The sequence below is a fragment of the Mustela putorius genome, unplaced genomic scaffold (genome assembly GCF_011764305.1).
Source record: "Mustela putorius furo isolate JIRA1106 unplaced genomic scaffold, ASM1176430v1.1 tig00003836_pilon_pilon_pilon, whole genome shotgun sequence".
NCBI lineage: Eukaryota > Metazoa > Chordata > Mammalia > Carnivora > Mustelidae > Mustela > Mustela putorius.
In genome coordinates, this window is record NW_025421989.1 from 38,795,754 (window position 1) to 38,819,675 (window position 23,922).

The 23,922-nt window shown below is 39.5% G+C and overlaps 1 protein-coding gene across 1 annotated transcript; it reads right to left on the bottom strand.

Moving 5' to 3' along the window:
- Positions 1-5,002: 5,002 nt before the first annotated feature.
- FUNDC1 (FUN14 domain containing 1) lies at positions 5,003-21,342 on the bottom strand. The gene is made up of 5 exons (XM_004754931.3): positions 21,155-21,342; positions 20,304-20,460; positions 16,450-16,525; positions 11,683-11,811; positions 5,003-9,517 (listed from the first exon to the last, which is right to left on the bottom strand). The coding sequence occupies exons 1-5, from the start codon at positions 21,180-21,182 to the stop codon at positions 9,440-9,442; spliced, it is 468 nt and encodes a 155-aa protein (XP_004754988.1). The 5' UTR covers positions 21,183-21,342; the 3' UTR covers positions 5,003-9,439.
- Between the last annotated feature and the right edge of the window lie 2,580 nt (positions 21,343-23,922).

Genomic DNA, 23,922 nt, shown 5'->3' on the forward strand with positions numbered 1-23,922 from the left:
TCTCTGCCTGCTTCTCTGCCTACTTGTGATCTCTGTCAAATAAATAAATAAAAATCTTTTTAAAAATAAATAAATAAATAAATAATCAATTTAGAGCCTCACTCTTTTGTAACCCCAAATGAAATCATGCATCTAGGCAGTCATTATTAATGGCTGCTCAAAACATTAAGCGATAAGCTGATAGGAAGTTTTATAATGGTTGATTTAGGCTGACACTACTTGAACCCACTGATCAATTTTAATGCTCCCCAAAGAGAAATAACCAGAAATTATGTGTCCCCTCTTGTGATATAACAAAAAGCACACACCACCACCTACGAAATGTTGGCCATCCCTGCAACCAAATCAAACCTGAATCCAATTATGTCTGTTTACCTATCAATTGACAGGTAACTCGGGGACCAAAAGAACATGTTAAATGACATGGCAAGAAGGCAATCAGCAGCAATCAAAATAGAGGAAGTTCTAGGAATACGATGTGGTTTCTTTAACAAATAAATTATTTTTAAAAAACAGGGAGCTGGGGACTATAAATTAAGAGAATTAAAAAATTATAATTTAACAGCAACCAGATACAATGTGTGGACCCTGTTTACTGATTTGAGAAAACCAACTGTAATAAAAAGAAAAAAAACTTAAGATCATTGGGGAAATTTGAGTAGTGAGAGGATATTTCATACTATTATGGGATTATTGTTATTCTTTTGGTGTGATAATAGGAATACAGTTTTTTTTAAGGGTCTTTATCTGTTAGAGGTATGTCAGAAGTATTTACTGGTGAAATGATATATCTTGGGTATATTTCAAAATAATTGCGGGGGAGGGGTGGTTATAGGTAGTGGGAGAGTGTGGCAGAAATAAGATTGGCCACATGTTGATAACTATAGAAGCTGAGTGATGGGTACATGAAATTTTGTTGTATTGTTCCCTCTACTCTTATATATGTTTAGTAATTTCCATAATAAAGTTTTTAAGAACCCTAACAGTGCTGGAAAACAAAGGTGCCATTCACAGACCAAAAATGTGAAATGTGAAACATCTGAAAGCAGAGGGGATCAGAAGAGAAGTCAGAGGACAGGAAACCACAGATTAAGTCACCAGAAGGCTTCTTGCCAAAGCCGCCTCAAGAAAAAAAGAGAGTGGGGAAGTATGCCCTCTCAGAGTTATGTATTTTCAAAACTTATTGGCGTGAGTTGGAACAATTACGATCCTTTCTCTCCACCTTGCCCTTTTCTCCCCTCACCTGAATAGAACTGCTGATCGGAAACGTCCAAGAATGTTCTCTAAAGAAACTGGCCCTAATGAGGTGAAAACCCGAGAAAATAGAATTGGCACTATGCCAAGTGCAGGGACCAGAAAACAGAGATCATCCCTCTAACTGTCTCCATCCCTCCAGCTGTCCAGTGAGTTCTCCATGGAACTGCACTTGTCTACTACTCCCTGTGTCCCGCCTACCTATAAGAAGGTCTTCTACAGCTACAACCTTTTTTTTAAAAAAATATTTTATTTATTTATTTGACAAAGACAGAAAGCAAGTGGGGGAGGGGCAGAGGCAGAGAATCCCAAGCATGGAGCCTGACACAGGGCTCGACCTCACAACACTGAGATCAGGACCTGGTCCAAACCCAAGGGGTGGTAGCTTAACCAACTGCGCCACCCAGGCACCCCTAACCTGTCCTCTTGAATTGAACCTGTTAAAGCAGACCTGTAGAGCTACAAAGAAAATCCACTCCAGCTATCTATATTAATCAAAGCAATCATTTTATTCATAAATACAAATGGAAACCCAAGAGCTGACAGATCCTTGAGGAAAAAACCAACCCCACAACAGAAAAGTGAAATACAAACAGACTGCAATGAGAAAGGAATGACCAGAGATACAAACAGTATGCCTTGAAAATGAATGAGTAAACATTAACTGTTAACCCCCATATTTTAATTAACAAGCTAAATAATGAACTTGAAAGACCAAACTGGAGTTAAATTAAGGAGCTGTTCTAGTATATAAAGTAAAAAATAAACAGAAAATATTAAAAAGTGATGAAGGAAAAATCTAGAAACTCCAACACCTAATTAATCAATGTTCCAGAAGCAGTAGATAGACAAGATGTCAGGGAAGAAATAATAAAAATTATTATTACAATACAATTTGCAAAACACACTGTTAGAGGTATGTCAAAGGGACACAGGAGCCCTCAGAAAATGCTCCCAATGGACAAAGCTGGACAATTAGATCAAAATAAAGTAGTATTGAATTAGAGCCCAAAGCATAGAATAAATCTCCAGGAGTCCTTACTGATATAAATGATTGAGTAAATTAGTAAATGGGGGAGAAAACACTTACCTCCTGTGCAGAATTTAAAATAATTTATGTAGATCCGCCACTCTAAAGGAAGGGTAGACTAATTCCCCCCTCTTTACGTGTGGGGCTGAACACAGTGACTGCCTTTCCAACAGCACAGTAATGGAAAGTTAACTTGACAGTGGAGAAACCTGACCAACAGCCAGGTGATTGGGGCCACCAACAGCAGTGACTGTCATGTTGATAAGTATGAACCCTTGAGGTGACATGATGAAAACGGCACTTCACCTCTGTGATCTTCTTCCTCAAAGCCCGTAACTCCAGTCCAATCATGAAAACACATCAGAAGTGGTTCAATACAGGAGCATTCTACAGTGTACCTGACCATCAAAAATAAGGCAAGTCTGAAAAGCTGTCAGGCCAAGAGAAGCTTAAGGAAAAAAGGACAACTAAATGTCACATGATGGGGTGTCTGGGTGGCTCAGTGGGTTGGGCCTCTGTCTTCAGCTTGGATCATGATACCAGGGTCCTGGGATTGAGCCCCACATCGGGCTCTCTGCTCAGTGGGGAGCCTGCTTCCTCCTCTCTCTCTTCCTGCCTGTGATCTGTCTGCCAAATAAGCAAATAAAATCTTAAATAAATAAATAAATAAATGTCACATGATAACCTGGAAGAGGGTCTGGGGGAAAAAAGAGGGGATATTAGGTAAAAACTAAATTTGAATAAAGTTAATAATGTATCAGCATTGGTTCATTAATTGTCACAAATGTACAACAATAATGTAAGATGTTAACAACAGGGAAAACTGTAGCGGTCTGGGGGAGACACATGGGAACTCTGTTCTATCTGTTCGATTTTTCTAGAAACCCCGAATTATTCTAAAAAATAAAGTCAATTTAAAAAGTACAATTTGCTTAAGCAAAAGACATGAATCTTCAGAATGAAAGAATCTAAAGAAAGCTGAATATAGTGGGTGATAAACATTGTTTCATTTCCATGATTCTGAACCCCTCGATCTCACATTTACTGAGCACTTATTTGGGGCTCTCAATCTCACAATCTGGAGTGGGTTTAGACTCCTCCTACTGGCCTTGGTTTTTATTTTTTAAAAAAGATTTTATTTATTTGACAGAGAGAGAGATCTCAAGTAGGCAGAGAGGCAGGCAGAGAGAGGGGAGAGCAGGCTCCCTGCTGAGCAGAGAGCCCCATACGGGGCCATGCCAGGCCCCTGAGATCATGAAGGCAGAAGCTTAACCCACTGAGCCACCGAGGCCCTGGCCTTGGTTTTTAAATGTTAGCTATGTGTATCTTCTCTGTAACGACAGCAAACAGCAAAAGGACCCTAACATGGATTTTTTAAAGGCTCTCTAATTCCGTATTTTAAAACTCACATTTACAGACAAATTTACGGAATTTCAAAACTACAAGAAAAAAAACTCCAAGCTTTCCAAAGGAAAAAAAAATACAAAAAAGGTTACTCAGAAAGGTTCCTAAGCCAAATGACATCACGCAACATCAGTAGAATACAATGGAGCAGTGTCTTCAGAATTCGAAGGGAAAAATATCATCAATCCCAAAGTGTATGAGAACAAAAGATATTTTAAGCACACAAGAACTCAGAAAGTTTACCTCCCACACCTGTAACAATTAGTCAAGAAAATAGTTCAGCCAAAAATATAAGTAATCCAAGAAAGAACACACGAGATTTAAGAAACAGTAGGTGCTGAGTCTGTCCCAGATTGGGTTGGGGGTGGGAGGATTTGAAGGAAAATGAAGAGGCTTAATTACAGCTTGAGGTTTGGAGACTTCTCTACTGAACAGTGACGTTTTATAAACGTTTCCTTTTCTGTGGCTCTAATCCCATTGCTTGACTCTACATAGAGTATTTATATAAAATCACATTGTGAATTCTGTTCCTTTTTCCGTTTGGAGTATGATTACTGATATACTCGGATTTACTTTCTTCTTTTAGGCTTCCTATTTACTTTGTTTTCTCTATGCTTCTTCTTTTCCTGCCTTGAGACTGGATTGTTTATTGGTATGTTTGAAATGTGATTTGTTCACAACTAACAGTTCATTTATGGATTGCTCTTAAGATTTTATTTGAGAGATGTCGCGAGAGAGCAAGCACAAGTGGGGCAGGGCAGAGGGAGAGGAAGCAGCAGGCTCCCCGGTGAGTGGGGGGCCCGATGCAGGGCTTGATCCCAGAACCCTGAGATGACAAAACACAGAGCCAAAGGCAGACACTTAACTGAGCCACCCAGGCACCCCTAAGGATTGCTCTTACAATTTTAATATATATGCACAAAGTATAAGCTTAATCAATAGTTTTGGAACAATATAAGAACTTGACATTACAAATCCAAATATTATAGTTCTACATTCATTTTTTTGCCCTTCTGTCCCCAAGTAGACATAACTATTGGTTTACACATGCAACACTTGCTGAGATTTACCCAGCGGTATAGTATTAGCTGCTGATGGCTTGACAGCTGCACTATTCTCCCGAGAATTGCTCTTGCTAAGACAGAGCATCCTTGGCTGGGAGGTTACCCATCCCAACCCCTAAGGGCAGACTGCAACCAGTAATCTGACTGATAATGGGGATACAAAAAGCCAGCTCCCTTGCTACAATGGAGGACAACTCAGTGGACCAGTGTTAGTTTTCTACTGCTACAACAAATGATCACAAACACAGTATTTGAAACAACACAAATTTATTCTTACAGGTATGGAAGTAAAAAGTCCAACATGGGTCTCACCAAACTAAAATCATATCAGCAGGGCTATGTTCCTTGTTGGAGCCAATAGGGGAGAGTGTGTGTTCTTGCCTTTTCCAGCTTCAAGAAGCCAACAGTATTCCTTGGCTCGTGGCTCCCTTCCTCCATCTTCAAAGCCACAACACAGCACCTATCTAATCATTCTTTCATAGGCACATCTCTTTTTCAGACTCTTTCTTTTGCCTCCCTCTTCCTATCTCAAGAATTCTTATGATTACATTGGGCCCAGGATACTCTGGAATAATCTCTTTGAGATTGGCTGATTTAGCAACTTCGATTATATCTGCAACCTTCATTCTCCTTTGCCATGGAAACTAATGTACTCACAGGTTCAGGGGGATTCGAACGTGAATATCTTTGGGAGGCCATTTTCTGCCAGCCACAGTGCCCTTCAAGCTCCAGAGCTCTTTGCAGGTTCACGCAAAGGTAGATTCCAGCTGAACCCATATAAAGGGACCTATAGGAGGTTGTATCCTTATTTAACAGTAAACAATATTCATCATTACAACGTATAAAACTTTGTAGACGTGTAATAAATTGCTCCTACGAGGATGCAAAAAGGAAGGTGTTCTAGAACTAAATCCACATCTACCATAACAGAAGTCTGAGTCAAGTCATTTATCATAACACAAAGTCTAAGAAATGTGGTTGTAGTAAATACCACAAGAAACAACCAATATAGTTGAAGCTTCTCTGGGGAAAGAGCCACGAAGTCGGCAAAAGGTAGAGCAGAGAAGCACTCCCTTTTTTAGAAGCCTGATCTGTACCCAAATACTATCTGACGTCTTGAATTATGCACATCATTTTGACAAAAACTTAAAAAATAAATTCAGTGAATGAAGCAAAAAAAAGTTCAAAACAAAGAGTCCCTTAAAATAACAAGAACCTAAAAATACAAGGCAATAACCTATTGAATTCCTATTCCTAGCTCTAAAGTAAACCTTTTACTAACTACAAATTAACATGTACTCACTATAGAGACTTAAGATGACGTAAAGATGTGGGAAAATATAACGTGAAAATCCCATGCATACACCACACTCTCAGAGATGGTCTCTATGAGCATCCTTGTGCATACTTAATGCTCACAGATAGTTTTTCTAAAAAAGTGGGATCACACTGTTTGCAACCTGATTATGTCACTAACGTGTGGATCTGTCCAGATCAATTTATACAGCTCTATAATTCCTCTTAGTAATTGTACAGAATTGTCATTTGAATGTACCATTAAAAGTAATAATAACCTGACAAAACTCAGGAGACCTGAGGATAGCAGGAAAGAGACAAGTTCATTTTCCTCATCTTTAATTACAGGGAGTTAGCAAATATTATCTAAGGTGGGAAATAAGGATAGGAAAAGAGTATGGTATTTAAAGTAATAAAGGCATTTACTAGAAACACAAAATATATTAGCCATTAAAAAATGGAAGTGGATGTGCACAGAATTCCTAAACTTTCAGAGTGGGCAATTCAATATATACCAACCAAACTTGGACAATAAAGATAATATAAGTATAAATATATTAAAATGTAAATAAAAAGAAAAAATGATAATTGTTTTGTAAAAAGGGATGAGGGTAGGTGGTTATATCTTTCTGTCATCATAAATGTACCTACTGTTACAAAAAGATATTCGTATTCATAATATGTAACTGAAAATAGCTATTTATAAAACAGTACATAAACTATGGTCAACTTTTATACAAAATACATATAATGTGTTCATGCACCTGTAGAAAAGACTCCAAAGGCTACGTACTAAAATATGGACAACAGTAATCTCCTAGTACATCATATTATAAACATTCTATATATTCTTTATGTGGATGTATTTTTGTATAATGAGCATATTTCATTTATATTGTATTGGAAATAAGAGACACATTAAGAATCATCTTTTTTTGTGAGGGGGAAGAGGAGGGAGGGAGCTCTATAAGAGTAAAAAAAAAAGATCAGTCAAAACGTCCTTAAATATCTTCTAAAGCCTAGGTCACAAAATACCTGTATTCCATACACTCAAGTTTAAATAAATCTTGCAGACGTTATACCCTCGAACATAAAAATCCCCATTTTATTTTTATTTATTTATTTATTTAAAAGCCCCATTTTAGACAAAGGCAGGCCATGATTTTTCATTCTAACTAAGCCCCACCAAGTTGTTTCTGATGGAGCCTCTGATTTACTGGACTACTACCCAGAATAAGTTTCCCATAGGTAGACACCAACTCTAGCATAATAATTTCCACATACTCATTCACCCATTCACACTAACTGAATATCAGCCTTGAGCTTGATATCAGCGTGCCTCATGAGTTAAGAGATTGATTAACACAAATGACTGCCTCAAGTAGTGTATGACCTTGTGGGGAAATGGTGCAGACATGAGGCAGAGTAAGGGTCACTGACATAGAAACAACAGTATGGAGAGCCTGGGTATTATTGCACATTTATATTCAAATATTTGCAAAACACATCAACAGATACTTCGAAATATACAAGTAAAATGGAAGGACCATCTTTTTCAGTTCTCATTCATGTGTGGACTCTGAAACGTAGTTACTCCTCACACTTATTTGCCACTAATCATATATGGCAGGTTCTCCTATATTATCGTAGAACTATTACAGAGGACGATTTTAGTCCCTCTTTGAGGGCAGACATTTTTGTGTCCCCACTTTCCTCGTGTATCAAGCACAGAGCAGACACTGTAAATATTTCCAAAATGAGCAAACTGAGCTGGCTACTAGAACTCCCCAAGTAGCCTGCCTCACTGGAGGAGATGAAAGAATCATGGGGACACAGCACACTGAAGTGTGACCAAGGTTCCACCTCATCTCCTGTATTTTTCCTTCTAATTCCCCAGCAATGAAGGCTTGGCAAGGCCAAAATAGAGAAAAGCTCAAAGATAAAACAAGTATTTATAAGCAAAATCACTTTGTATTAAGAAAGTCTGGAGTTTTATTTAGCATTGTATCTGAGGCACCGATGCGAGTAAAGGAAGAAACTGAAGATCAATCCCCATGTTCAATTCTAAGGAGTCATGATCATGAAAGCACACAGATTGTAACCAACCCTGAAAGTATGAACTGCCTCATGTTTCCAATACATGAAATTTACAAGGGGGGCTTCCTATAGAAAGGAGATGGCCTGCAGTCTTTCCAATCTGAAGACCCAAATGCACGTTGTTCTGCCGTTTTTTCCAATTTCAACACAGAATTCTATGAACAAAATGAATCACACAGAGTTTCTCGGGGCAAAGGAGCCTCTGAGAGAGTGTAATGTGGCCCGGAGAAACAAGTCAACTGGCCTAGGCTTCAACATGATGCTACCCAAACCTGAAAGCCTTAGCACATCTCAGATTAGATCAGAGAGACAATCGTCTTTAAGGTACAATTTCATAATGACAGAAAATCAAGGTCTTTCAGATAGTAAATTCATACCATACTACCAGTATTTTAATGTGGTTTTTACCTCTTTGTGAAGAAGGGGCCAAAATAACAATTAGGAATTTTAGAAATGAGAAAGGAGGTTCACTCCGGGTTAATAAAATGAATCAGTGACCCAACTACATGTATGCTCAAAATAATTAGTTCTGCCCGGGCTGCCAGGATAAATAAATTAATTAAAGAAGCTTATTTAACAAGAAATTTTTGCAACTACAGGCATTTAAAGAGAGAGAGAGAAAGCGCGCTTTAGGCATGAGTTATTTCCTTAGAAGAGCCTTCCTGCAACCTGTTTACTATACTTATAGAAGCAAAGTAAGAACTGCAGAAAACAACCACCTAAAAACTGGCATTAAATCTGTTTAATATCTTTAATAATTCTATTAACTTCTAAATCCTTACACAAAAGGGTATTACAGTTCTTCAGTTTACTGCAAACAAATCTTAAAAAAAAAAGCCAACCGCAATGTTGAAGCTATAATACAAATCTTTAATTACTGGCACTATACTATAAAGCAAGATGAAGAATATCTTATTTAAATAAAACAAGGATAATATTTCGCTGGGGAATATATCCAACACATTTTTTTCCCTCTATATTTTTTTCCCCTCTACATCCAATGGTGGTATTTTATAGGCTGATTTTAAAACAAATGCAAATTTTAAAAAAATAAATGAAAGGCATGTTTTTGCTCAGGAATACTATTGTACATATACCGTATAGGTTGTTTTTACAGCAAATGCTAGTCTGCCAAAATTCAATGGCAAAACACTAAGCTGTGAGTTTGGTATTGCCCACCTAGTTGTTTCTTGCTGCCCTGGAGAATCTGGTGGTGAGTAATGTCGAGAAGCCACCTTGTTGCCACCATTTCTCTTCTTATAGGTGACTCCACTGTGACAGAATATTCATATCTTTAAGATGCAAGGCCTAGCAAAAAGCCTCCCACAAATCCACTGGATATCACAATGTTCTGTTTGATAAATTCTGTTGCCTGAAACAGAAGTTTGAACAAAAATACTCTTAATTGTGCTACAACATGGACGAACCTTGAAAATGCGATGCTAAGTAAAATAAGACAGAAAACATTGTACGATTCCACTGACATGAACAGTGAAATTCATCAAGACAGAAAGTAGGACAGAGAGTACCAAGGGCTCGGGAGAGGGGTCAATTGTGGGAATGTGTGCTTAATGGTTATAATTTCTGTTCAGGATTATGAAAAAGTTCTAAATGTGGACAGTGGTAATGGTTGCACGAAAGTGTGAATTCAGTACTTAATGCTACTAAATTCTGCCTTTTAAAATATCTAAAATGGTTAATTTTATGTTATGTGTATTTTGCCATAATAACAAAAAGGAAAAAATGATGCAAATTAAAGAAAAACACTCTTACTTATTGAATCTGGTGCTAAGTAACATTTTCACAGCTGTTTTCCCCAATTCAATAAATATTTGGCAAAGATTCTCATATACCTACTACCGCAGGTGCTGACTACCACACAGATGCCAAGGCTGTCCATTACAATCTGAAGGAGCAGAGCCCCAGCCAGATCGAATAAGCTTCTTAGCTACTGAGATAACAGGTATATATCGGTGGCAAATAATCTCACAGGTAACAAGAAGCCCTAGGGCAGACATAAATGGTCCATTTAGCAAGTTATTAGCACAGATTTAGTAAATTCCCACAGCAGGCACAATGATCTTTGTTAACAGTCCACTTGGCCAGCAAGAAAAAAATGTACAGATCAAATAAATATCACCTTGATAAAATGCTTACCCCAAATGAAACCATGAAAAAGCAATCAAACAAAGCCAGACTGTGGAATATTCTCCCTAGGTGCTTCAAAACTGTCAATATCATGAAGGGCGGGGGGGGGGGGGGGCAGGACAAAAATAAACACAAACCCAGACGACCGCTGCTAAAGACTAAAGGAGACTTCAGAGACATGATAACCAATTGCAATATATAATTCTGTCTGTTTTTTTAAAGATTTTATTCTTATATAATCTCTACATCCAATGTGGGGTTTGAACTCACAACCCCCAGGTCAAGAATCACATGCTCCACTGACTGAGTCAGCCAGACACCCCAATATATAATTCCTGATTGGGGGAAAATGTATAAAAGACATTTTGTGGAAAAAATTTAATATTAGCTGTATATTAGGAAATATTATTGCATCATGCTAATTTGAGGGATTCATAAGAGTAACTGTAGTTGTACAGGAGAATATCTGTACTCTTAGAAGATATATGCTGAAGTATTTTAGAGTGAAAAGTAAGGATGTCTTAAATGAATAGGAAAAAGAAAGTATAAATCACATGTACATACACACACAGAGAAGGAAAATGTAAAACAGGTAAATAGGTAAAGGGTATTTGGTATTCACTGTATTTATCCTTCAACTTTTCAAATGGTCTGAAATTTTTCAAAATTAAAAGTTGGGGGTATTAAAAGAACATAAAACAAAGGCAAGGAGTATGCAATTCAATTCTAAACAGAGGATAAGAATCAAAATATACATAAAAACATTAATAAAACTAAATTAATATATACACATTTTCAAAATATCCCACCTCACGAAAAAAATAGTTTTAGTTTTACCACACTTTGTCTACACAGGCACACATTTGTAAAAGCAGAGGGAACCTGGAAGAATAATGTTATCAGCTTTTACATGCAGATCAAAGTAGGTGGGAGATTAGCAGGGGAAACTTAACCACTTTAAAAAAAAAAAAAAGGTCCTTTTTTTTTTTTTTTTTAAGTCATCTCTACACCCAATGTGGGGCTCGAATTCACAACCCCAAGGTCAAGAGTCATGTGCTCTTCTGACTGAGCTTGCTCTTTGACTCCAATGATGACTGATTTAAATAAATAGTGGCTTGATCCCAAATTTTATTTAACACTCTACACATGACCAAAACACTTACTTTTTAGAAGAAGATGATCACTAATCACATTTTCTGTAATGTGGAACCCATATAGAAAAAAAGGAGCCAGGAGTGCCTGGCTGGCTCAGTCGGTAAAGCATGGGACTCTTGATCTCAGGGTCACGAGTTCAAGTCCCAGGCTGGACACAGAGATTACTCATTTAAAAAAGAGAGAAAAAAAGAGAGAAAGAAGAAAAAGAAGGAGTTAAAATGTACACTGTCTTACTTCTTCAATTATATTGTTGATTTCAGGTGCTGCCTTATTTGCTCGCTTCTTAATCTGTCTTTTCGCTTTGTTTACATCTTTTTCAACTCTCTTCCAGTCAATCTGCACATAGCCACTGTGACTGGCAATCTGCAAAAATACAGTAAAAATGGTTAATTCTAAACCAACTAGATTGTTGACAAATCTATTACAGAGGAATATATGGACATCTAGATTTCAAGAAATCTATGAAGCTTAGAGATAAGCTATCACAATTTATTCATTTAACAAATACCGAGTGCCTACTCTGTGGCAGGCAGTATTTTAGCTTCCCAAACTATAGCCAGTAACGAGGGAGATATAAGTCCCCACTTTCAGAGAGCTCTGTATCCATAAGGGGGAAAAAAGATATCAAACAAAATTAATTACTTAGATGTGATGAACACTATGTTAGGAAACATATAGTACATGATAGGAAAAGATTCCAAAAACTGTATTACAACTGTACTATAATATTATCATAACTTTTGGAATTTGGCAATTAGCTGAAAAAACAAAGAGACAATCCAAATTATACAGCTAATTAACAAGTACCTTTTAATTAAACAGATGTTTAATTATAAGGGATCAGAAGCCAATCAGGTATTAGGTCACTAAAGAAATCTAAAGTAGCCTGACAAAGGGCTCTTTACTAACTCTGACTCTTGACTTAAGAATACTTTCTGGTGGGACGCCTGGGTGGCTCAGTGGGTTAAAGCCTCTGCCTTCAGCTCCGGTCATGATCTCAGGGTCCTGGGAGTGAGCCCCACATGGGGCTCTCTGCTCAGCAGGGACTCTGCTTCCCTCTCTCTCCACCTGCCTCTCTGCCTACTTGTGATCTCTCGCCGTCAAATAAATAAAATCTTAAAAAAAAAAAAAAAGAATACTTTCTGGTAATCGCTTTTGAAAATAGAATACAAAAGACATGCTCTACACAAGTCTCCTACCATAAGTCCTTTTAATAAAACTAGAACTAAATGCTAATTAACTATAAGAAAACCCCTCATATGGTATTATGAGACACTACAAAATCTGAACAGGAACAAAAGCATAGTGTGTAAGCCAGTACCATAAATTAGTCTCTCCAAATAATAAAATCAAAAAGTAAAGAATCACATTAGTAGTAAACAATTAAGCCATGAACACCATTATAAATCACTTCTATCAAGGTTATGCTTTTTTGGGGGGTAATTTTGTAAGGCATCCCTTGACTTTAAACCACAAATAAAAATACTTCGAATAATAAAACCATCTGATTTTATAGAAGTAGGTTGACTGGGAATCTTTTCCATTTTCACTATGATTATAGACTCCACAGAAGAATGTCTTTATCTGCATTCCTTTCTGTATTTATTCACCTATTATCACTTCAAACTGCAGCCTTAGCAAAACAGAGTGGTGATCAAATCAAATTCAAGTGAAAGCTTTTCCTGGCAGTCCCTGGCAGAGTAATTTGAGTCACAGGCATGGAGATGATGGTGAACCTCAGTGACCCTCCTGTATATGGCAGTTAAAATACAAGAGCTCCAGAATTAATAAAAGCAAGCAGATTTCAAGGGGAGTTGAAACTTACAGGAAAGGAACAAGGTAAGGTGAGGTACCCATTTTTCTGGTTTTATCCTGAGGGCAGGACGCACTTGCAGGGTAGGTAAAACTTAAGAGGAAACGTTCCATCTCTCTGGCCCAAAGAACCAGATGACAGAGTCCACAACAATAACAGCCATCAGAAATGAGAGAGCTAGATAAGGGGAGCCCCAAATTCTATGTGTAAACTCTACCCAAGTCCTGAAGCACACATTCATGGGGCAGAGCCACGCATTCTGGCCAAGCTAAAGAACTAAACTGAGATTTGAGCTGCTACCCACCGAAGGTGAAAAAGAGCTTACAGTTTGAGTCTAACCAAGTTAACTGCCTACTAAAATCAACATATCAACACTCTTCAGAAGAATAAAATAGAATCCAGAGTTTCTACAACTTAACATTCCCAATGCCCAGGATAAAATCCAAACTTATTTGATGTAGGATAAAACAGGAAAATGTGGCCTAGTCTCAAAAGAAAATCAACAGATGCCAACCTTAAGATGACCCAGTTAGTGGAATTATCAGGACTTTAAAACTGCTGTTGGAACTACGCTCAATAATAACTATGCCTGTAACCAATGAAAAGTAATCTCACCAGAGATATAGAAAATTTAAAAAGAACCAAATGAAAATTCTAGCATTGGAAAATACAGTATCTGAAAGAAAATTCTTGAAAAGGCTTAATGGCAGAAGGTAGATGACAGAAAAAAGAGTGTGAGCTTGAAGTTAGACACTAGAAATTCTACAATTTGAAAAAAACGATTGAAAAAGTAAATGGACAAAACCTCAGGACATTATCAAAAAGCCTATCATGCATGTACTCAGAGTCATGTTCAGAAAGAGAAGAGAGAAGGAATAGGAGGAAACAAATCTCTAAATAATGGTCAATGGGGCGCCTGGGTGGCTCAGTTAGCTAAGCATCTGCCTTCAACTCAGGTCATGATCCCAGAGTCCTGGGACTGAGTCCCGCACTGCCTGCTTCTCCCTCTGGCTGTCGCTACCCCCTCTCACTCTCTCTCTCTGACAGACAAAAACATAAAACAAAATCTCAAAAAAAAAATAAAGAAAGAAAGAAAAAGAAATAATGGTCAAACACATAAATTTACAGATTCAAGCTCAGTGAACTCCAGGTAGTAATCTAACAGAATTATGAAATAACAATACTCAGATGACTCTGGGGGAGGGGGATGGGTGCGGCACAGAGGAACATGAAGCATGCTAGTGTGTGAGAGGGTGGGGCGGGGGTGGGCGAGGGAAGTTCAATAAATGAGTTAAAGTCTCACATTCTGTAACAGGAAGCCAATAGTTAATACCTCAAACTGAAAGATCAAGAAGTATTCAATTAACTTGTTTAGGAAAAAGGAAAGAAATACCTTAAGAATCAGCTAAGAGTTCATGTAGTTGGCTCCAGGGAGGGAAAAATGGGCAAGATGGGTAGTGAGGGAGGCAGAGGATTCCTCTAATCTGTAACAAGCCTTGTACATATATTTGACCCTTTGAACTAGAGGCATATACAGTTCCAAAATCATTAAAACTAAATTTAAAGGACTTACATACCACTATTTTAAGATGGCAGTGTAAAATATGCACTGGAAAAGCTTTAAGTTCTAAGTAAATAAATTTTTATCTTAAAGTGTAAGTAAAGGTAACACAAAAATGGAAGTGGGCCTAAAGCATAGGGGGCAATTAACTTGCACATGTTACTCTTATTTCCTCTTTTAGTTTCCTTCTAAGTTTCCAAAGTGAGTCATATTTGGGGGAAAGCTGGTTTGATGCAGACAGGTCCCATATTCTTCTGCTTAGTGACTTCAAAGAACATGTAGACTAGGCACAAGAAGTAAAAGGAGGCAATGGCAAAACATGGATTTGAATGGTGTGGACTGGGTGGACTGAAAAGTAATTCTGCAAAACTGAGAGAGTGGACTGAAATTAATTCTCTTTATTCTATGAACATTTTCAGAAACTCTGTTTCAATCCAGTACCCTTTCCGACTAAAGAAAAAATGACAACTGAGTTTTCAAAATAGCTATAGAATTAAACATGTTCTTGATTCTATGTAAACACAAGTCAAAATCTGCTTAAATTGTCTTCTGTACAAATGCTGGCATGTTCATCCAAAGGCCTAAATTTAGATATTAACCATATTCCCTTTTATCTCTTACCACAAGGAACAGGCAATTACTCTTAATAATGCCAGTGAAAGAAAACATTTTTTTAAAAAAAACTTTTTAGTAAACAACTCAAAACCTGTTTTTAACACATACGAATCCAATCCCTTTGTACTTCGGGCAATGACACTGGTTATTATATGATCAATGGCTTTGGTGTTGAAGTTAAATTTTAGCTGCTATGAACATCAATCATTTTAAACATCTGGTAGGAGTGACAGTTCTCTGTATCTTTAAAATTATTGCTAACATTCATTCCCAGAGATTTTCAATTTTGGGATTTACTATATTTGATCTTAAGGGAACGATATTTTTGGAAAAATATATGCCAAACAGACACGATATCCTGATAAACATCCTCTAACCGCAAAGCATTTTTAAGCCTTATACTTAGAGGAACATGAACAAAACTAAAATTTCAAATCCCCCTGCCTCAGAAATAGGATTATGGATGATTTTTAAACCCAATTTTCCACTTTCTATATTATTATAGTTCCCTAGTTTAAAAAAACATGTTAGAAATTGCTAACAGCAATTTCCTCTGAGAAGGAAAACTGCATGGCTAAGAAATGGGGTAAAGAAAGAGATCTTTTGAATTTTAAATACTCTGTGTGGATTTTAAATATATGTTTAAAATAGTCAGGATGAAAAGGTTATATTATGGCTGAAATGTTTATTTTGCTGAAAAGATGTTTTAAGGGAAATTTGGGTCTGTAATTAAAAAAACGAGGCCTCAAACTTCTATAGTTGTCTTTTTAACTAGGATTTTTTTAGCTGGTATCAAACTATGCTTATTGAATGTAGAAGTATTTAAAATTGTAGTCTTTCATGACTGATACCAGCTTTCAAAACTCACCTTAGGTTTCCCATAAACTGATACCTAAGAGAAAAAGTCCATCTTCTATTAAAATGGATGGGAATGAAATGGCTAAACTTGACTTTCTCAGTTCCTAGGGGCTACATATATAAGTAGAGGCAAAGACCTAAGGCTTGAACATACCTGAAGAAGAAGAAAGCCACCACCTACTGCAGTTGCTGCAAGCTTTCCAACTTTCTGGAACAAAAATCCCGCACACCTTTAACGAAAGAAGTGACGAAGATGAGAACAACCAATGACGTACTCAACTCTCTCCCTCTGCTCCTTTCATTGCTTTGCTAACAAATCTTAGTTCTTAATGTCTTCCCATTTCTTTGGATCATATCCCTGTCTGCTCAGAAACCCTCAGGGCTTCCCTTGTTCTACAGGCAAGTCAAAAGTGCACAGTCTAGGGGGCCCTGGGTGGCTCAGTCAGTTAAGCATCTGCCTTCAGCTCAGGTCATGATTCCAGGGTCCTGAGATAGAGTCCCACACTGGGGTCACCCCTCAGTGGGAAGCCTGCTTCTCCCTCTCCCTCTGTGGTTTCCCCCTGCTTGTGCTCTCTGGTATCTCACTCTCTCTGTCAAAATAACTAAACAAAATCTTAAAAAAAAAAATTGTACAATCTAAACTGTGATATGCTTAAAAATGAGGGATGGACAGAAGAGGAGGGGAATTTATAGGAAAAAAAGAGTGGCTCCTGAAACAATGTTGAGTACTCAGGACCTCATTATACTCCTCCTCCGATATTTGTCTAAGTTGAAATTCCCCATAATAAAAGTGATTTTGTTTTGTTTTGTAGATTTTATTTACTTTTGAGAGAGAGAATGAGAGAGAGAGAGCGCGCATGAGCAGAGGGAAAGAAGGAGAGGGAGAAGCAGATTCCTTGCTGAGCAGAAAGCCCAATGTGGGGCTCGATCCCAGGACCCTGAGACCATGACCTGAGCAGAAGGCAGATGGTTAACCGACTGAGCCACCCAGGCGCCCCTGATTTTCCTTTTTTAATGCAATCAAGATGCTCCATACACCTGGCCAACCCCCACTCTACCCAAACTTTCTGCTCTAATCCCATTAGTTTCCAAATGGATTATCACCACTGCTCAAGCTATTAATCTCCTTGCTTCTAGGGGTTTCTACCCAGCTCTGCTCATCTAAAGCTTTTTACCCTTTGAGTTCCAGCTCAAGTTCCACCTTCATGACTTACGCCCACATTTCTCATGGCTTCCTTACCTACATCTCTATCTATGTCTATCTATCTCTATATTAAATCCATTTTGTTTCACCTCTTCTGTAAGAATATCAGTCCACACTTCTTTTGGGATTCTCTTCTTTGGTGAGCTCATATTCCCTTCAGTATTCCACAGCCATACTGTACAAAAGAATCCTGATCTCTAACTCTAGCCTTCTGTACTGAATTGAACAGGGCCCACGACCCACCTCTAATCCATGTTCTTCCCAAAATCTCAGAATATGACCTTATTTGGAAAAGGGTCACTGAGGGTGTAATTAGTTAGGATGAGGCCGTACTGTAATAGGGTAGGCCCTAAACCCAGTATGACTTAATCCAACATGTCATAGAGACACTCAGAGGGAAAAACAGCCATGCGATGGCACTGGAAGAGCTTGGAGTGATATGTCTACAAGCCAAGGAATGCCAGGGATTGCTGGCAAGCAACAGAAGCTAGGAGAGAAGCACACAGCAGATTTTCCCTCTGAGCAGGAACAAACCTGACTGACACCTTTCAGACTGCTGGCCTCCAGACCTATGAGAATAAATTTCTTTTGTTTTAAGCCATCTAGCTGTGGTACTTTGTTACAATAGCCCAAAGCAACTTGAGTACACCTTCATAAATGGAAAATTTACATTTCTATGGGCTTCTCCAGCACACAGAATGACAAACAAAATGTTCCAAAGCCAGACTCATCTTTCCAAGCAAATCAACTGTTGCTAAGGTCCCGATCTGTAAATGAGAACACCATTCTCTAGGTCTGCCTTTCTTGTTCATCTTAGACTCTGCCTCCTTCATCACACTCAGGGTCCAACAGACTGCCAATTCTATATACTCTTCCCGGAACATTATTTGACTCTGTCTTCCTTCCATTCTCAAGGACATCATTACCTTGCTTCCAAACCACACTAAGGGCCCTCTAGGTAGTCTTCACACCTCCCGCCTCTCCTCGCAATCATCCATCCTCGTATTTCTGATTATCATCAAAAACCTGTAACTACAGCTACAGCTACAGCTGCATATAACCTCCTTAGCCTCCCATGCATGGCCTGAATTGGTCTGAAATGTTAAAACTAATGCCCATTCCTCCTTAACGTATGCCACAACAGCACATCAGTTTTATACCTTAAGGTAATTGCAAAAATTTACTACACTGAATCTAATGTCATTGCAAAAAACCACCTATGTAATATTAGAGTCCTATTACTCAGTTCCTGGGTCGACACCTTGCTATAACCCAAACATACATATCACTACAGAGACCCTCTCCCTCAGTAGGGGAGTCAGCAAAACAGGCTCTGATAAGGGAGCAGAGGAGGCAGGCAGCAGCCAAGCCACAAGTATATCCCAGGAACCATGTCTCACAAGCATGTCTATCCCTTTGCTTGATGGCATGAGCCACTAAAATAAAGCTACTAACTCCCCCTGCTCTGTCTCTAGGCTTTCCCAGCAAACTTGTGCCAGTTATGGGGCTTCTCACCGAGTCTGGACTATAAGGAGAAAGCACACAATGATGTGATAATTCTACTGCTTGATTATTTTTTTAGTCTCTCTTACGACGGGGGCTTTAGGCTCAAACTCACAGTAACCAGTCCCCCATGGCACCAAATTGTGAGCTTATCTGCATAGAGCACCAGATTCTCTATTACGAGAGGTCAAGGTACAACCTATTTGCAGAGGATCAACTGAATAAGCATGCCCCGACTAGGCATCTCGCTTCTAACTGCAGGGCTTTCCATAAACAGCATTAATAAGGACACATCATGAAGAAATACTGCAGCTCTGCATCACACGATCTTCACAATGCAGGTTTCTACCATAATATCGCAGTTACGAAAAGGCAAAAAGGAGTGAGCCATTGTTCCGAGATACATGCAAAACACAAATCAAAAAATTTAACACTTATCAAGTTTAAATATGTAAATATTTAACGGAAGATAAATTTAACCTAGAAGCTAAGAAAAAAAGGGTTAGTCATAAGCTGAGCACCTCCACTAACACAGAAATTCTCTACGGTTGTGAACATTTTCAAAATAAAGGGTCACACTTTGTTATTTGGCTAATCTTTTATTCCAAGAAAAACAACTTGATCTATAGTATCAATTAGGTAATCATGCAGCCTAAAACATTAACTGGTTAGTTCGGTTAATGCTTATTAACTGTTCCTCCTTAATGCATTCCACAATATTATTACAGAGTGAGCAATCAGTCCTTTAACTCCAACGAAGACCCTGTTTAATTCTAACACTTCTTCAAGTATAATAATCAGTCCACAAAAATCAACAGAACCATCGGATTCATAATTTCACTGAGAATTTTACATGGCTCTCTACAGGGCTGATAATCCTGGAGACCAGTTCTACTGTGAGAGTCCTCAAAGGTTTTTCCAGTTGTTAACACTGAACAAGTAAACATTATTTACATACAATTAATTAACCCTTGTATGTTTCTTCCTTTCTACCCACTATCACTGAATCAGATACACTATGTTTGCTCAATGTGAGAAGGTGGAAAATACAGAAAAGAACCGAAGGAAGGGAGAGGAGGGAACAGCGGAACAAGGGGTGGGCATGGGGAAGCCGATCACCAAAACCTCTGAGCCCCAGAGTGTACATCACAGCCATCATATCACAGAGAAAAAGCCTCAAGGTAGAGCTCTTCGGGGATTAACAGTATAAAGCCACTGAATGTCACAGTTAACTGGCCTGTTTACAAAAGGGCAGCAGTGAGGCTGCCAATGAAATTTAATGAAAAAGATGTTGTTCTCACCAGCCAGTCACTCCACCCATTACAATCTGGGTGGCTACCGAGTATTTTTCAACCATAGGTCCGGAACTGTGGCCAAACACTCGATTCCACCAATGGTGTCTTCTTGCATACTCAGTTAAATCCAACACTTCGTAAGACTCGTCATCGCTTTCATACTCTTCAAAATACAAAACGAAAAAAATAAATTTAGAGTCAAACAAAAGTCAGAAACATCCTGTACATTTTAAAATCTGTTATTAACTCACTATTCTGGCTCTCAGTAAAAATGCCCAGCTGGAAACAGTAGTTTGTTGAACCCAATTACTGAGACTAGGACCTCAAGAGTAAAGGGACCTGGCATCTCCCTTCCAAAGGACCAGGAACTGGCTTAGGGGTCGGAGCCAGAGCCACATCAGTTACACAGAGGTGAGGGGTCGCCTCCCTAAATGGCATTAAGGTCAGGTCAGAGTTTCACAGCATGAGGCGTCACCCCCAAATCTCAGTAGGGTCAGGGCCAGAATTAGATCCATTTCATCAGTGGGAGAAACTGGGAGGGGGGGTCCTCCCCTGGCTGAACCGGTTAGGGGCTTGACAAGATGAAATTACTTCAGTAATTCATCTAAAAAGCACGTTTGAAGATGGAAATGAGAACCAGAGGTGAAGTTAAGGCAGGAGGAGGGGCTGTGTTGGGGACGAGGGTCGCTCTCCGCCTGAGTTCTGCCTTGAGGGGAGGGGGTCTAGCTCCAAAGGGGTACCTCCAAAACACAGAGCCCCAGGAGCCCTACGGCAGGGGGAGGAAGAGGCGCCCTCGGGAGCAAGGTCGAGAGATGTGAGCCGCGTCTTAGATACTACTTCGGGCCCCGGCCGCTCACCTTGGGGTGGGGGGTTCCGGGTCGCCATGATACCGCCGGCGGCCAGTTCTGAAGGTGGTCCCTGCCCACCCTCCTCTCCCCACTACTTTCAGAGACCTTCTAGGCCCAGGTGGAAATCTATGGTTCCTTTTTTCCTCCTCCCCTTCCAGGCGCGCTGTCCCGTCCCCGCCCCTCCTCTCAGCGCAGGGTCTTCCGCGCAAGCGCAAGGCTCAGAGTGGCGAGTGTTGCGGTGGGGGAAGGGTGGCCGCGCGAGGTCTTCTGGGAGTTGTAGTCCGTTGCCCTGCGCAACCCTTGCTTCCCACCCCACCCCCACCCTTGCTAGAATTCCAGTAACTAAATTTTGTCATTTTGTTTTAAAGAGCCTCAAGGCTGAAGGAGAGGCGGCGTCACGTGATGGTATAAAGCGCAAACCAGGCATTCTCAACACTGTACCAGAACGTAAGCGCCTGAGAAAAAAGGCTTTAAAAACGAGACAAGAGAAACCCTGTTTCAAATCGCACTCTTGAAAGGAGGCAAGGGCACACTAAGAGGTGGAAAATTTTTCCAACGTGTTGCTACTGGGAACTGGAACCTGTTTATCCGCTCCCTCTCCACATGTTTCCTGCCAGGAACCCAAGGGAAGTAGAGGAAGGCCGAGGGACTAACCCGACACGATATTCAAGAGGACATAATTTTTCAGCCTCATTTTTATTATTTAAATCTGACAGAGGAACAAGGTGAAGCTCTTCACGCAAAAGCCCCCCCCCCAGATTCTGTAGAATGACAACAGTGTTGATTACCAAGCAGCTAACTCAGGTCCATAGAAGCCTGGCCCTAAACCTGTTTTGAACTTGCATTACACCTATATGTGCTTTACAATTAAAAAAGCCTTCTATGTACATGTTTTAATGGAAGAACAAGCAATTCTGGTATAGGTTATGTAGGGGCCCAGAGCAGGCTGCCCCCAAATGTACTGCAATGGCATATTGATTATCTTGCATCGAAGCTACCCGGGGAACAACAGATGCAAGAACGCCCAGACCCTCCTCTGTCCCCCTGAAAGCAGGAAGTAACTTTCCCTGCGTGAAAAATACCCTCCCTGCACTAAGAAGTAAGAAGACATCCTTATCACCAGAGATAGGAACCTTTAAAACCAAGATGGCTGGAGAAATAAATCTTATTTTTTCTCCTAATCTACTACCTCAGCCAAAATTCTGCTTAGAATTCTTACTCACTAAAGCTCCCTTACTAACTAAAGCTTTATCCTGTCAGTTACTTACAAATTATTGTCTCTGTCTAAAACGTATCAAAACTACGTGCCGGGGCGCCTGGGTGTCTCAGTGGTTGGGCCGCTGCCTTTGGCTCAGGTCATGATCTCAGGGTCCTGGGATCGAGTCCCGTGTTGGGCTCTCTGCTCAGCAGGGAGCCTGCTTCCCTATCTCTCTCTCTCTCTCTCTGGCTGCCTCTCCCTCTACTTGTGATTTCTCTCTGTCCAAAAAAAAAAAAAACTACGTGCCTTGGTCATTTTTTTAGGGTCTTAATTTCATTATCGGACCTCCATGCATATGTAATAAAACTGTTTTTTTTCTCCTCCTGTTCATCTGTCTCATATGAACTTAATTCCTAAACCAGCTAGAAGCAGCGCAGGGGGAAAGAAGGAAATTTCTCCCTTCCATACAGTTGCGTTACTTAAAATATTGACTTGCATTAATTGCATTCAGCTTTTCAAATCCTAGTGCTTTAAATGCAAGGTTTCATTCTCTAAAGTTCCTCAGCCTGTGACTTCCCCAAATTCAATTGCAAGACTGGCTGGAGATATTAGCCTTCAAAGAGAGTTACTTTTTTTTTTTTTTAAGATTTTATTTATTTATTTGAGACAGCACAAGCTGGGAGGAGGATCAGAGGAAGAGGGAGAAGCAGGTTCCCCACTGAGCAGGGAGCTGGGTGTAGGGTTTGATCCCAGGACCATGGGAACGTGACCTGAGCTGATGGCAGATGCTTAACTGACTGAGTCACCCAGGTGAGGTTAAAGACAGTTATTTAGTGTGAGATGCCACTTTTCATAAACAAAACAGCTTGAAGGCTTTCTTTTTCCTCTCTTCATATGTCCTCTCTGAAATATTTTTCTGCAAGTTAAAAGATCTGAGTTCATATGCTCTCTCTCCATTGCCCACCACTCTCTTAATGAGGTGCTAACAAATAGAGACATAGCAGACAAGGGGCCACACAAAGAAGAGAATGGAGAAAAGAGAAAGGAGAATTACAAATTGCAAGAGAAAAATGGAGTGTTGACTGGGCCAGTGGCATCCTAGTGACACTTTCACATAGTTCTAGAAATATCTGTCAACTACCGGAAAAGGTCACTTTCCTGTTAAGGCAAATGTGGTATTTAGAATCAAATGGTTATGGGGGCACCTGGGTGGTGCAGTCGGCTAGGCATCCACCTCTCAGTTTCAGCTTAAGTCGTGTTCTCAGGGTGGTGAGATCGAGCCCCAAGTTGGGCTCCAGCACTGAATGTGGAGTCTGCTTGGGATTCCCTCTCCCTCTCTCTCTGAAACTCCTAACCCTCAAAATAAACAAATCTGAAAAAAAAAAAAGAAAGAAAGAAATTTATGGAGAAATGAGGGAGAAAATGGAAACAAAACACTGCCCTTAAGATGCCACAGAGTAGACTTTTGTATCTAAAATATGTCCAATATATGTCAAAGAATAAATTAAAGGCAATCATTTCTCCAAAAGCCTTGGGGGCTGAGAAGGAGATTTTGAATGTTCTTCCCTTCCTTCTTGCA

Bases quoted from the DNA above. Each gene is read 5' to 3' on its own strand.
- FUNDC1 (XM_004754931.3), bottom strand. From the start codon at position 21,182: ATGGCGACCCGGAACCCCCCACCCCAAG. The intron at 16,526-20,303 runs GTGAGAACAACA...CTTTCGTTAAAG, and splicing joins ATGGGTGGAGTGACTGGCTG to GTGTGCGGGATTTTTGTTCC. The intron at 9,518-11,682 runs GTAAGACAGTGT...CTTCTGTTTCAG, and splicing joins TCAACAATATAATTGAAGAA to GCAACAGAATTTATCAAACA.